Here is a 14,811-nt window from a genome sequence, read left to right on the forward strand (position 1 = left end):
CACTTTGCTTTGTAAATAAACTACGGTTTCGATTTATATCGTAATTCTATTAATTTAGTTACCAATGTTTGGCTGTAAATTCTCTAAAGGACGTCAAGTCTTGCGTTAATTTTTCCTAAATAAATATGTCAAGTTCTGTTCAGCCATTTAGCCCAATTACATCGTATGTACAATCTGAACATGTTTCCTTTGTGCATATGCGGCCCTTTTCTCGACATAAATAGTCTTAACCATCAGCTCGTTGTCCTCAGTGAGCTGTTGGACTAAGAGGCGCCGCGGACAAGTTCCGCTCCCGGTTTGTTTATGTGGCGTTTACCTAACACACCACAGTGGGCGTGGCGTCCCTGTTATCGGGGTCTCCTATTGGTCACGAAGATCGCAGCTCCCATTGGCCCATGAAGGATTACGTAGTTCCGCCATAAAACTGTTGTTGTTGCTCTAGACTGGGGATGAGGCGAGTAATCGCGCGAGAGTTTTAAGGTCTTCGGACTTCTTAAATCTAACATGGCGGTGAAAGCGAGGACGTTTTTTTGGTTATTTTCCGTGGAAACGAGAAGAAAAGTAGGAGGCTAGCAGAACGGCGCTGCGGTGTCACATGATTTGGAGACCGCGAGCTGCCCCAGTCCAACATGGTGGCCGGCTGGACGGGCGCGCGCGTCTGCTGGATCACATCGCTCCTGTGCGCGCTCAGCGCGAGCGCCTGCAGGCGGCAGGCCCTGCCGCACGTGTTCGGGTTGCGACTAGAGGAGGCTAACGATCGAGTGTACATGCGCGGAAGCGTCATTACAGCTGCGTACGGATCTAGTTTCAAACTCAGATTATTTGGTGACTGCCCACCTAACGGGACTTGGCCGAGGCTCGCGTTTGCCGGAGACGCTAAAGATGTGCAACAGGCAGGTGCTGCGCGGCTCGCAGACGATCCCTGCAGGCACGAGAGTCTAAGAAATTCCTCCGCTTTCCAAGTCCACGGGGAGTTTGAAGCGGACGAAGAAATCAGCGGCCTGATAGAAGTTCACACCGTGCAAAGAAAGCTCTCTGCAGCCGAACAAGAGGATGGCGAACGGCCGGCTTTCCACCACTTGTGCATATTTAAAGAGCAGCACTGGGAATCAGTTGGGTCAGACAGATTCCGTGTAAAGTATCTCGATTTACCACCCGATGCTGTTCCCACCTGGGGTCTCGCCATCATCATTATTGTACTCGTGTTTATTTGTGGGGTGATACGAAGTTTAAACCTAAGTTTGCTTTGGCTTGATCCCGTGGAGCTGTATGTGCTCCACAGCTGTGGCTCTGAAGACGAGAGACGGGTCGCCAAGCGCCTCGAGCCCATTCGGAGGAGAGGCAACTTTCTGGTGTGCGCGTTACTGGTGATATGCGCTCTCTGTCACGCTGCACTCGGTGTGTTTGTTTACCGCGCGTTTGGGTCCGTCTTACCCGCTGTACTCACGTGTGGTGCTCTCATATTCTTGCTTGGCGAGTTGTTACCCCACATACTAAGTTCAGGCTATGGATTCCAGATCGCTCCGGGCATGATATGGCTAGCCCAAACGTGTTTGATTGCAACTTGTCCGCTGTCTTGCCCCCTCGGTCTGCTTCTCGACTTGGCCCTTCACCGCGACGTAAGCACGTGTGGTGTGCGCGAGAAAATAATGGAGATGATCCGGTCTAACGTTAATGATCCTTATAACGAGTTCGTTAAAGAGGAATTCCGTCGAGGTACTTTGAGGACCAAAACAGTTGAAGACATCTTGACCCCTTTGAAAGACTGCTTTATGCTGCCATCTACAGCAGTGCTGGACTTCAGCACCATGTCTGAGATTATGCAGAGCGGCTACACCCGGGTTCCTGTGTATGAAGAAGAAAAGTCAAATATTGTAGAAATCCTTTATGTAAAGGATTTGGCCTTGGTAGACCCTGCAGACTGCACACCCATGACAACAATCACAAAATTCTATAATCACCCTCTGCATTTTGTCTTTAATGACACCAAGTTGGATGCTATGCTTGAGGAATTCAAGAAAGGTAACTTAATTTTTAATACACTTCTTCAGAAGCACTAGGAGGTTATTTGCTCCTTACAGATGCTCTGTGGTCATGATTCCTTTTTTCTCCTTAGGAAACTCTCACCTGGCCATAGTGCAGAGAGTGAATAATGAGGGCGAGGGAGACCCTTTCTATGAGGTGCTGGGACTGGTCACACTGGAGGACGTCATCGAGGAGATCATAAAGTCAGAGATCCTGGACGAGTCTGATGGCTACGGTGGAGAGCACATTTACCTCAGACACCTCCTTGTCTCCGAATTTTAAACAGCTGAGCATATTTGTCCCTAGAAGACCATTGTCAGGCCTCACTTTAAGTCTCTGTGTGTTTTGTTTGGTTTTCTGCAGTGAACATGAAAGTGAAGCGTCCTCTGGCCCCGTTGGCGATTCCTCTGGAGCCGCGTGTGACGCGGGAGGAGTTCTCCCTCTTCAAGGTGCCTGAAGGCGAGCCTAAGATCCGGACGTCTCCTCAGCTGCTGCTTGCCACGCATCGTTTTCTCTCCAGAGGTCTGCTGGAAACCACACCCTATTCTATGTGAAGGTGTTTGTGCAAGTCTCTGTGTACAAGATTAGATTAGATTTGCCCTGTAGCAGCACTCAAAATGGACGTTTCTGTGAAGGGTAAATAAACTAGGTAAAAATGACCAGCGAGAATATTTTTAATACCCACAGGATTGTGTTGTGTTGCATTAGGGTATATTTCAGATCCAAAAGAACTTGTGCAAGTAGCCACTTGCTGGTGACCTGTTTTATATTTTTATTTAGTTTGCAGCAAAGCAAAATTTTACCCACATTTAGAAACTGTCTAGTGTTTATTTTGGACCCTGCCAAATAATATTAAACACTGCTTTCTGTGGTTAGTTTGGACATGGCATGTGACAGCTGTGTTGGGTTTGGTGTCTGCAGCCACCTGTTTGTTTTCTTTTGAATTATTTGGTCTTGGGCGATCCTCAGATCCTCTTAAAGTTGGCTAAGCAGGTCTGTGCTTGCCCCCAAAACCTTAAACATGTTTTTTTATATTCCATATTTAGCAGTAGGCAGCACAGGTGAATTGATGGTTTAGCCCTTGAGCAGTACTGCTGTACACATCATCCAAATCTGCCTGGTACAAACTATTTATTTGTAACTGGTTTTCAGTCCTGAAAACAGGTTATGAATATTTAGGACTGAGCATTAAGCTACCTTGTGATTTACTTTTGATTCATGGACACTGAACCCGATCTTTACTAGCCGTCATTTCGGTTCACTCTTCTCTTTACATATCACCATCTTCTTCCAGAGGTGGAGCATTTCAGTCCCCAGCGTGTCTCAGAAAAAGTGCTATTTCACCTCTTGCGGCACCCGAACGTCAACCAAGAAGTGAAATTTGACCCAAGCAACCGGCTGAGTCCTGACCACTACCTGTATACACGGAACCACCCCGTGGACTATTTTATTCTGCTACTGCAGGTGAGTGGGGCGGAAGTACAAGTGCTGCCGCTAAGTCATGCGTTTCAGGGCATCTGTCATCTCGTAGGAGTGTTGAAGATAGTGAACACTTGGGTTACCAGTAAGAGTCCCCTGGATATTGACTGGTGTGCTGTAAAACAAAGTTCAGAGATGATGAGCCTGTCCGTAAATGGCACCACAGGCCCTGGGACTTGTGAAATGCTCTGGGTATCACTGTCCTGATAGGGGAGTGGTTCTGGGTATTCCATCTTAGCAAGCTAGCTTCAGGCTACTTTAGGTAGCACTAATTTGAGCTGAACTGGGGTAAACTTACTGGTAAATGTCTTACCAGTTAGCTTGCAAGCAAATCCAGTTCAATGCAGTTTGGTAGAACTACACTTCCTTCCATTTGACCCATCAGGAAATTCTGAATGCCTTTTATGAGCTGAGTCAGACATATGCTTGGAAAATTCATGTGTGTGTCATTACCAGGAGTTCCCCAGGCAGTCAACATGGAGGCAGTGGTGGAGAATAAAATAGATGACCATGCTCCTTCATCATCCTCCTCCTCATTCTATTATTGGTTATTTTGATTAAACTCATACCTTTAGCAAAGTTCTGACATGGCTCTTATTAGAAGCTTTCATTGGTGTGTGTGTGTGTGTGTGTGTGTGTGTGTGTGTGTGTGTGTGTGTGTGTGTGTGTGTGTAGGGGCGTGTGGAGGTAGAGATTGGAAAAGAGGGCTTAAAGTTTGAGAATGGTGCATTTACTTACTACGGCGTCTCGGCTCTGACTGCACCTTCCTCTGGTATGTCATCACTGTTGTTTTTACCGTTTTGCGTTCCACAACTACCTCACTGGCATCACCGTCACACTGACCTTTATGCATAAGTGCAAGGATGGTGGTCATTGTCCCTGTTTTACCTCTGCTGACTTGGATCTTCACCACGACAGCTAATCTAGTTAATCGATGTCTTTAAAAGATGCCAGTTAGCCGGGGTCAGGTGTATTGCACTTGCATGGGGTGGAAACCGACCCTCTGTGTGTGTACGCAGTGCATCAGTCTCCAGTCTCCACGCAGTGCCGCTCTCCCAGAGACCCCTTTGAGCTGGGAGAGGCCACCAGCCCATCCAGCTACTGTCCTGACTACACGGTCCGAGCCCTCGCCGACCTGCAGATCATTAGGGTGAGCAGGTCGAGGCAGATCAGCTCCGTGATGATGCAAATGAGCAGTCAATGTTGTTGCTATTTTTATAATGTGATCTCAGTCAGTGCCAGTACACACATAATTATTGTTAACGAATAAGATGAGAGGCCTAAATATGTAATACAACCTTCATCTGGTTTCTAGTGTACACTTACACCTGTCCAAAAGACACACACACAATATGAAGTCCTGTTTCTTTGGTACAGTGTCTAAGATTGCTGGGATTTCTGTTCCTGCCCCTCAGGTAACCCGCCTGCAGTATCTCAATGCCTTGATGGCATCTCGGGTAGCACAAAGCCCTGGCCTGCCTGTTAATAAGGTCCTGCCCAACAGCCAGACCAAACTCCTAAATGAGAAGAACTCTACCCAAGGTACAGAGCTATGACTCCGGGTATGGACCTCTCCAACACAACCTTTTATTTAAACATGCTTTAGTGCAAATAACTTGGCCATGATAAACTCGGCACATGGATATTACTGCTGATTACACATGAGCTAATTATAGAAGGAAGCTGTTTCTTTTATTTTACCTTTACAACTGTTCCTCGAATTAAGACTTTCTCTCTGTTTTCGTGCCATTTTGTTCCATTTACCCTTTCTCCCTAACTACAAACCTAGACTTTCCTCTTCAGTTTTCTTTCTTTGATGCATTTGACAACTACTGTTAGTATACTTTGCATGAGGTAATTGCAGGTTCAGTTCTAAGCATGAGTGTGAGCACTTTAAATGTACTCCTGCCTGTTGCACAGAGACTTCACCCAGGGGCTACAAGCATCACGTGCGCACCTCGTTTTGCTCTGAAAATGTTCCCTCAACATCGTTAACTCTAGATGTTGCTGTCTTGGTAGCTGTCGGGTCCCTCCCTTCTGTGAGGCTAAGATATCATTTCTTGTTGTAATGAAGCATTGCTTCCATCTATGTGAACCTAACTACCTCACTGAAGTCAGCTAGGTTCTAACATCTGTACCCATCTGAGCCCTCAAAATGCTTCAAATCCTTTTTTACCCCAGAATCTCACCTTTTTGCTTTTTGGCACCGTTTGTGTCTTGTGTGTCTTTCTGACTGTAGATTATTTTTATATTTTACTGCTTTGGTGCTGTTGCAGTGATGCTCCTTAAATTACAGACCAAGCACCAAAGGCTTGTTGGTAGTTTTATTTAGTATTTGGGTTTTTATTTTTCTGTCGTCTTGGGTGTAATAAGCCAAGTCTTCACTCAGCTGTTCTGGTCCTCCAGTCTTACACACTCCACTGTGGTCAAATCTCATCTGCAGTGTTTTGAGTGCAAGGGGCCCACGTTATCCTATGGTGCTTGGCTTCTGAAATTGCTGCTATTTATTTATTAATTTATTCTTTTTTTTATACATTTGTTTGTTTGTACTTTTCAATTTTTGTTTATGTAATTTGATTACATTTTAATCTAATGTTTAAACTTCTATTTTAAACTAATTTATGTCATTACGTTTGGCTTCTTTTGGTGATCTTCATGGGCGCTTGTTCTTTAATAAGCAGCACTATACAAGTGAGCGCGTGCGAGCGTGCCCATGCGGGCGTGCCCGATCGTGCGATGGAATCTCATGTATCCCCTCCACTTTGCTTGGCTTTTCAGGTGCAAGCAGGATCCAGGAATGCAGGGAAGAGGAAACTCTGACCCTTACAGAAGCTGTCTGACTTTCTGTCTAAGCGATTTAACTTCAGCTCACAAGAAGGTTTGCCTTTTAACGTCCAGCTTGACTTTCGTCATTCTTTTTTTTTTCCTCCCCATGTCTGGAGCGCACAGATTTTTTTTTACAGATGTTGTGAAGCTCTGTGGGTTGTTTGTTTGTTTGAGATGGGGCATCCCCTACTGTCAGCATCCTCCACCAGGTCTCGTAGTCTTTCTTCGGCACCCCTACTGGTTTAAAGTATCCTGCGCAATTGTGTGTGTGTGTGTGTGTGTGTGTGTGTGTGTGTGTGTGTGTGTGTGTGTGTGTGTGTGTGTGTGTGTGTGTCTGCGCGCACGTGTGCGTTTTCAAATATATTTGTGCGCCCCTTGAGTGATGCATGCGGCATGGTCATACAACTCTGAGCCCTCTGGATATGCATCTTTATGTGCCTAAAGGACAAGCCAGTGCCGACGAGAGCAGCAGGAACTGCTCTGGGATTTGGGAACACCTGTCAGTCCGGAATATGCAGCACACCTATAACAACCCCCCGCCACCACCTTGCATTTTACATGCAAGCCAAAATGTATACTAATAAACAAGTAGAACAGAAGTGAAAGTTTCATGGATGCATTTTTGCATGTTAATCAGCTTTAACTGCAGTAGTTATTCTGAGACCCTCCAGAAAACAAGAGAATTAATATCTTTTCCCTTTAGATGAGGTGTAGATAGAAATGCAGTCTGGGTGCAAAGTACAGTATTGCTGTAATATGAGGTGAATGTTCAGCTAGTCACTGTGTACAGGAGTGGACAGTTTGATGTTCCTGACCCTGCATATATTTGCTAAATTCAGACAACAGGCTGCCTGTGTTTTGAACGTGTTCATGTACTTTTTCTGGGATCTGTTTTTAATTCTAAATATATCTCTCCCTGTCCTTTGATCAGCGGATCATCATGTAACATTTACAAGGTGTCTCTCAGATCATTATTGAGACATAACTTTGAGTGGGTCAGTATATGTGTGGGTTTGTGGGAAAGAGATTAAAATCTGTTCATATAAGTGAGATGCTGACTGATTTGAACTCTTGTTGCACTAATGTTGGGTTTCTTGCACAAATGTCGATCACACTATCCATCCTCTATGTGCTCTCACACATGGTGAACCACATAGATGCCTGTGATTCACTACTACCAGGTACCTTCACTCCTTGCAAGACATGAGTTACGACATGGTGTTTTTTCCAAAGCCAATGACATTCCCCTATTCACCTGTCTGGAAGTGCTTGGGTTGCATGACCTCAGTGTTGCCATGGTCTTTGTCTTGGAAAAGGTTTGAGGCTGGAAACAGATGGATTCACAACTTAATGATCTCTCATTTGTTTTTACTTTTTCTGGGGTCATTTTGGTAATGGGTATGTAAGCGAGACATCTTGGAGCCGTCTGCTCTGGTTCAGCAGGACTGGTGTCGTCTTTGCTCTGGATGCATAAGTTCCAGATCACTAAGCTGGTGTGTTCATAAACACTGAAAAATGCACTTCCATGGGTCATTTTATTTTTGAATGAATGTTGTTCATCTAATTGTAATGAACTCGGAGTGTAATCCCAAGTTAATGTTTTTTAAGATGTTAAAATTCATTGTACTCTTTGTTGAACTGTTGCTTTGTATTCTCTTTTAAGAATGAATGTATATAGTAAAACTTTCTTGCTCTACTGTATTTATCTGGAAAAATGCTGTTCTTTCCTTTTTGGTAGGATAGAGATTGCTGTATATTAATTTACTTAAATGATAGAATATATCAATGGAGAATAATTGCTGGCAGATGATTTTAATTTTTATATATATATTTTTTTTTTTCTTCAGGTACAAAACAATTGTAAACAGCGTTTTTTTGTTTTTGTTTTGTTTTTTGTAGTAGTAATTCTAAACCTCTCTGTAACATTGAATACTGCTTGTTGCATTGAATGCTCTGTTTCAACTGTTTCTTAGGAAATAAAACCAGACCAGTGTGCAAGCTGTACTTTGAACTGTTTGAAACTGTTTAAAATGGTGATATTGGACATAACGAGTTTCATGCTCCACCACTAGGTGGTGCAATAAATCTTAGCCCCAGTTACAAATGTAGTCTGTTAACTCGGACAAGTGGACAATAAGATCCAGAATCATGGTATGAATGCATGATTATAAAGGTTTGAGATGTAGGCTCAAAAATATCTCTCAGCAAATAACTTACTCTATTATGAATTTGCAATAATGATGAAAATATAGACATTTCCACTTCTAGCAACTTATAAATATGGCAAGTGTCTGTGTGACCAAGTGAAGGAAGCAGGTGGTGGTGATCACACATTATTGTACAGCCTTGTTGGCTTATCACTCTTTTTTTCATGGTTGGTTCAACCCAAATTCATGAATGGTTACCGCTGAGGTGTGATATGTAGACAGAAGAGCCCTGTGTGATGTTGCTTGACTGCTTCATAGCGCCCAGTGTGGTGTAAATATATACTGCAAACAGGTTTACTGTCATGTAATGTACATCTAAGATATTTATCATGAGCATTGTTTAAATTATGTGTTTACTTCATCATACAGTTCATACGTGTAGCGTGTGCTGAGAGATCATGCCAGAGGGGCACCAACATTTGCCCCCAGGACATGGACAGGCCTGTTTGCTCATACAGCTCTGGCCTGTATAATGACAGAAATGCAGCTAGAAAAGAGTAGCCATCATATAACGGTACATACAATACAGCATACAATACAACAGCTGTGCTGATACAAATGCATTCCCACTAAACCCACTTAAGTTGGAATTCATTTTTTAAATTGGTATACTTTGTGTACTTTTTACAGTAGATAAAGCTTGAATAAAAATTGTCAATGTTTTGAAATGACCTTTAAATAGATTATGAACATGTGATAAATGTGAGTTTGTAGTATAGTCACAAATATATTAAAACTTGCAGTTGTGTGTTGTATACATCTTGTAATCTAGAGTTGGGCCACTAGAAGTCACCTTTCTGTTCTATTCATATTGCAGGGATTTTAGGTGTAAGGATCACAGGTGGGCTTTGCAGGTTTCTTTTTGGTTCATTCTTCAGGCTACTAAAATGTTCCATAGCAAGCATTACTGCAAATATATATTGCATGAAGTTAAGTGAGCTCTTAGGGACAAGACCTTTAGAGGTCAGAGGTACATATTAGTCAGTAATTGTTTGTATTTGATGCAGATTTAACTGGTGGCCTGTGTGCTACTTATAAAACAGGGCTAGTGTGGTCAAGCGTGTTTATTCTCAATAACTTGACATTCTAGAATAATCTGAACTTGAACACCCCAATTTAGACATATTGCAGAGATGGAAGAAAGGTGTTCTGGAAGTGTTACTATGCTATAGTGGTTGGTTAGGTTGGGCTGGGTTGCACCACTGACTTTGGTATGGGAGATTGGGAGTTCAAATCCTGACCAGGGTGTCTCCAGTGTGACCCCTTAGGCAAGGTCCTTAACCTCACTAACAATGTCTAAATGCTGGCTCTGATGCTGCCTGGATCAACAAGGGTCAGATGCTGTGAGTGCAGGTGATGAAAGTGGGCTATTGAAATACAGAATACTCATACAAGATGACAGTGGAGGACTTATGAGGATGTGGGAGCTACTCTGAAACCCAAAATCTTGACTAACACTGAAATGACTCGTGTTCTGACATCTGCTACCACAACTAGAGATTGGTTAGTCTATGTGCTGCTGACATGAGACATCACTAATCCATCTCACCAAGCAAACCACAAGGATATATACGTGGAATCCCACAGGCAAATGGGAACAAAGGCCACAATGAAAGCAGGTAGCCTTCGTTACACATGGAGAAGTTTGAATGAAAATGGTTGTCCAAAGTTGAAGACTCTGAGTAGCTTCAAATGGTGATACAAGGAATTTCTACAAAGAAACTGTGATGTCATGGTAAGGTCTGGGAGTTCCTGAGATGTACAGAATCTCGGTTTTACTGGGGTTGAGCTTCAAGCAGTGGGCTGTCATCCATGATGCAATGTCAGTCAAATATGCTGAGATACATCCGGAAACCTGTGTGTCAGAGGGAGGGAAAGAAATAATTCATTGGGTGTCATCGGTATAGCAGTGGTATAGCAGGAGAAGCCATGAAAATATATTACATCACCAAGAGAACAAGTATACAAAGAGAAGAGAAGAAGGCCTAACAGAGTAGCATCAGTGGACAGCCTACATAGATTGGATGCGGATCCTCTCCTGGTTACCTGGTAGGACCATCCTTCCAGATAGGACTGAAACCATGCAAAGCCAGTCACACCAAGCCTGGAGAGAACAGAGAGGAGAGTGTTGTGGTTTACTGTGAATCAAGAATCAAGGCAGATGCAGTTTGGCAGCTTTGTCAACATGAAGTTATTCTGTCACTGCTATGAGGGCTGTTTCTGTTGAAAATAGCCTTCATCACAGCTTACGGAGTGTGTCCTTTATGATGCAATCTATGGAATAACATATGTCCTCAAAAAAACCCACAACAAAAGAGGAAGCTATTGTGCAAAGTATGTGCAAGTGTGTGATTTCACTGTTGTTTACTAACTGAAATTTCCCAGCCATAGATGAGTACATCTAATAGTAGCAAATCATTTGTGATTGTAAATATGTTGACGGAATCCAATGACCATATATGTCACTGTATGTCACTGTTACTGTTACTGTATTTCACTTAATTGGAATGGACAGATGTTACAATTTAATTGAGAAATTAAGAAATTAATTAAGAATTAATTAATCAGTAGCTAAAGTACTTGACTTGTAATTAGAAGGTCACTGGTTCAAGCCCCCACCACCATGTTGTCCCTGTTGGGCCCCTGAGCAGGGCCCTTAACCCTCAGTTGTTCAAGTTGTATTCTGTCATAATTGTAAGTTGCCTTGGATAAATGTAATGTAATTAATGCACAAAAAGAGGAAGCATGTGAAAGTGAGCTTTTGCATTAGTATGAAACTTTCCTGCTTACTTCATATTTTTAAAATGTTAAAATAAGGAAGTGTTAACTAACCGTAAACTCCTAAGCTCATAATGGTAATAGTGAAAGACTACAAAATGCTCTATAGAAAACTCTGAAAATCCGTGATGGTGTAGAATTCCAAATCTTTACTGTTTCCCTTTCATTTTTAAAATTTGGAAAGGTTTCAGAACCCTTTAGAATTATTTGGATTCTTTTCCATCAATGTAACACAATGTAATAATAATGTAATCAGGTTCACCTATTCCTGATGTCACAATGTTACTGAGCCCCAACCAGTTTCAGCTGCCATGGCTACCCCCACCACCCCCTGATGTCCCCTGCTGTAGCCCAGCACACCTCCACCCCAGACAACTACTTCTCCATTGCCCTTGACAGACGTTCTTATGCAAGATGAGTTTCAGACACGCAAACCGTTGAAAATCAGACTAGAAATTTTAGAAAACTGGAATGGACATTTATTGCTTGTTTCTGTGCTAACTTACATCGCCATGGTAATTTATGCTGCATCTTAACCTATTTAAGCACCAAAACCACCAATTGTTGATGTCAGGCTGTCAAGGCCAGAATGACCCACCTCTGTCTTAAAACCTTAGATGAGATGAAAGCTGCATGGTGGGATTTTTAAAGAGGTGCAGATTATATGTGTGTGATATTAATGTAAAGAGAGGGTTACGGTTAAAATATTTAATTTCTTTAAATAAAGTGTTAAAATAATCTTAATATAGCCTAAAGCAAATCCGGAACAAACTAGTGACAGATATCACATTATGACACACACTTCCTGTACAAATTTCCCACTTTAAGACTATAAAACGAAGTACTCCAGTCCAGTCCTTCTATCAGCAGAATAACAAAGCAAAGCTGCAGACAGTTTAAGGATTCTTAAAGTTAGTGGCCCTAACATTCAGTACAGGTATGTGCTTTGATGTTTCAATTTGACTTAATTAATTTAAACTTTTATTTATTTGTTTCTTTGTTAATCAACCAACAAAAATCCTAATGTAGAACTATTTTTTTCAGAAATGGCACAGAAGGATTTGTTCGAGTTAGAAATGTAAGTCTTTTTTTTATATAAAACACTTAATCATGATTGATTGATTTGATGTGTATGCCAATTAGAAACTGAATTTGAAAAGTGCTGATATGCACTGAAAAAACACAAAACCTATGATGCCTTCAGAAGTATTGTTTATGATTTATTTAAAAACTTTTCATATAAAATTTATTTACATGTTATTTAAATTTGTTTTTACAGCTGCATCGAAAGTAAATCTGAATACATGGATTTTGATGAGCCAGACTATTCTGAGATGGTAAATCCTCTACTAATTTTAAAATCCTTAGGGACATGCTATGCATGGTGACTATCATTATCTTAACTGACAATGGACTCCTGTTTATGCAGACTTGCAGATGTGCTTTGCATGAAGGCGTCCAGATTGAGATAGAGGAGAAGCCTACTACCATGGGGCAGTTGGTGAAAATCATCATCGCCATGCAGAAGTTTAAGACCCACCATAAAGTTCAGTCTACAATGTTCACCGAGCATGAAGTGTTTAATATCTTCATGGACAGTGTGGTTGAAGGTATCTGACCCCTAATAAGAATAAGAATAATATTAATAATAATAGGGGTATCTGACCCCCTACACCTCTCTCTCTGCTTTTTTCTATTAGCAATATTAATATCAGCTGAAATGCTATTCTGATACAAAAAGTGTCAGATATCTCTTTTGTGAAAGAGTGGTTCCTTTTGATTTTGTTTTGCTTAATGCTGGAGCTCTTTCTTCTCTTTCTCACAGAGAGTGTGGCCAACGTGGTTTGTTGTGATGCATCAAAGACTTACAACAAGCAGGACAATGTCATGGAGTGTACGGTGTGTGACAAGCTCCAGAAGAGCTTGGTGAAGAGTACAATTGCTCCAGTTCTTCAGGCTGTTACACTGAAGGGTGGAAACCTTCACAGAAGAGGTAAACTTCCTTTACCTCACAATAATAATAAATGCTCATAATAATTTCTGATGTGGCCTGAATACTGAGTTTGATTCCCCCTTTTTTGACTCTTAACTCTTTTACTTAGACTTCCTAAGCCTTTAGACACTGTGAATGGGAGGCCCACTCACCTCTTTCTTCTGTATCTGTCTCTCTTACCCCTGCAGTTTCATCACTATAACTCTGTCACTATAACTACTGCTGTGTTCCCCGTTAGTCTGATTTCTGGCCACTGTCACCCTTGACTCATGTATTGTAAAACAGGCTGACCCTAAACTAATAGACCTGAATTGCTTTCAACAGTATTGTTCCACCTGTCATCCTACACACCACCGAGGTGCTCTGACCTAAGAGGCCAGCCAGTTTGTTTGGGAATTGCAAAAAGCAAGCTGTACCTCTCATGCACAAATGTGTCTGGAACCCCTACCCTCAGTATTGAAGTACGTGCATACCCATGACAGCACCTGCACACAGTGTTCACATGGCTTGCGAGAGTTCCTGTTTTGAATAGCAGAGGTAACACCTTCTGTCTCTTCTAGGAAATAAATGACAAGGACACCCTGAAGACGATCAGCGCAAACAACGACATGGATCGCGTCCTGTTTCTCAGGAGGGGCACAGGGAACTCCGTGAACACCTTTGAATCAGTCAAGTATCCTGGCTGGTTCATTAGTACCTCCCAGGCAGATCACGAATGCGTGGACATGTGCGTAGAGAATGACGCTTCCCGCCTCAAGGTCTTCACGCTCTATGATAAGACAGTAGTGTTTGATAATTAGATTTGATCAGAAAACCAGTTAGTAGTAAAGTATGTACTAAGTACAGTCTTAAAACCAGAAGCTTAATAATCTGTTATTGGAATTTTGTTAATCTGATTGTTAATTGATTTATGCATATATGCAAACATAATTAATGTATTTATTTTTTTTACTTTTTCTACATAATTTATTATTTATTGTAAAATGTATTTCTATTTTGTTAGTAATATTGAAATAAAGTGTTGACAAATACATGCTTTGTGTCCAAAAAGATTTCTGTAGTTCCCCAGAAATAGTTTGAAATTGCTCGGTGGTCCTAAAAACCAGGAATGTGCAGCTTATCAATAAATCCATCAATATATATACTTCAATACATAAAGAAAATTTAAGAATCAATTTTGATATTAATTTAAATATTATTGATATATTTCTCGAGGAATATATTGATATTAAACATACATAAACATTCCTGGAATTTTTTAGCAAACATTTAATGCATGTGTTGTATTCCTGATGTGTGTGACTTATGTGCCTGTCTACTTTTGCTCTCTAAGACAAGCAACACAAGTGTTCCTTCTATAGAGTGGAAGGAGTTCTTGGTCTGCCTGCCGTTGAGAAACTCTTTGTAATCCTTTTGTCCAGAAACAGTTTGGTTTAAAAAAAAAAAATCTGCTGAAGTGCTAATTAAGGAAATATGCTGAAGTGCTAATTAAGGAAAATAGTG

The 14,811-nt window shown here is 41.6% G+C and overlaps 2 protein-coding genes across 6 annotated transcripts; both read left to right on the forward strand.

Annotated features, from left to right (window-relative positions):
- The first annotated feature begins 403 nt into the window (after window positions 1-403).
- Window positions 404-8,334, forward strand: cnnm3 (cyclin and CBS domain divalent metal cation transport mediator 3). 5 transcript variants are annotated; one of them, XM_027020432.3, is made up of 9 exons: window positions 404-2,022; window positions 2,117-2,260; window positions 2,389-2,547; window positions 3,320-3,489; window positions 4,180-4,276; window positions 4,524-4,654; window positions 4,920-5,046; window positions 5,294-5,358; window positions 6,283-8,334. In XM_027020432.3, the coding sequence occupies exons 1-8, from the start codon at window positions 630-632 to the stop codon at window positions 5,341-5,343; spliced, it is 2,271 nt and encodes a 756-aa protein (XP_026876233.3). In that variant the 5' UTR covers window positions 404-629; the 3' UTR covers window positions 5,344-5,358; window positions 6,283-8,334. The 5 variants fall into 5 exon arrangements, with proteins under 5 accessions (XP_026876233.3, XP_026876234.3, XP_026876226.3 ...); XM_027020433.3 differs by lacking the exon at window positions 5,294-5,358 and having other exon boundaries at window positions 4,920-5,066; XM_027020425.3 differs by lacking the exon at window positions 5,294-5,358.
- A 3,821-nt stretch (window positions 8,335-12,155) lies between these two features.
- On the forward strand, window positions 12,156-14,348 carry il1b (interleukin 1, beta). The gene is made up of 7 exons (XM_027020770.3): window positions 12,156-12,252; window positions 12,360-12,393; window positions 12,595-12,652; window positions 12,745-12,925; window positions 13,141-13,308; window positions 13,633-13,769; window positions 13,869-14,348. Exons 2-7 carry the CDS (start codon window positions 12,362-12,364, stop codon window positions 14,106-14,108), a joined length of 816 nt encoding a protein of 271 aa, XP_026876571.2. The 5' UTR covers window positions 12,156-12,252; window positions 12,360-12,361; the 3' UTR covers window positions 14,109-14,348.
- The last annotated feature ends 463 nt before the right edge of the window (window positions 14,349-14,811 follow it).

The sequence above is a fragment of the Electrophorus electricus genome, chromosome 19, assembly GCF_041902795.1.
Source record: "Electrophorus electricus isolate QZ-2024a chromosome 19, ASM4190279v1, whole genome shotgun sequence".
In the NCBI taxonomy this organism is placed as follows: domain Eukaryota; kingdom Metazoa; phylum Chordata; class Actinopteri; order Gymnotiformes; family Gymnotidae; genus Electrophorus; species Electrophorus electricus.

Coding starts and splice junctions, on each gene's coding strand:
- cnnm3 (XM_027020425.3), top strand. CDS start 630: ATGGTGGCCGGCTGGACGGGCGCGCGCGTCTGCTGGATCACATCGCTC. Junction 2,548..3,319: donor GCATCGTTTTCTCTCCAGAG/GTCTGCTGGAAA, acceptor ATCTTCTTCCAG/AGGTGGAGCATTTCAGTCCC. Junction 5,047..6,282: donor TGAGAAGAACTCTACCCAAG/GTACAGAGCTAT, acceptor TTGGCTTTTCAG/GTGCAAGCAGGATCCAGGAA.
- il1b (XM_027020770.3), top strand. CDS start 12,362: ATGGCACAGAAGGATTTGTTCGAGTTAGAAAT. Junction 12,926..13,140: donor CATGGACAGTGTGGTTGAAG/GTATCTGACCCC, acceptor TCTTTCTCACAG/AGAGTGTGGCCAACGTGGTT. Junction 13,770..13,868: donor CCCCTACCCTCAGTATTGAA/GTACGTGCATAC, acceptor TGTCTCTTCTAG/GAAATAAATGACAAGGACAC.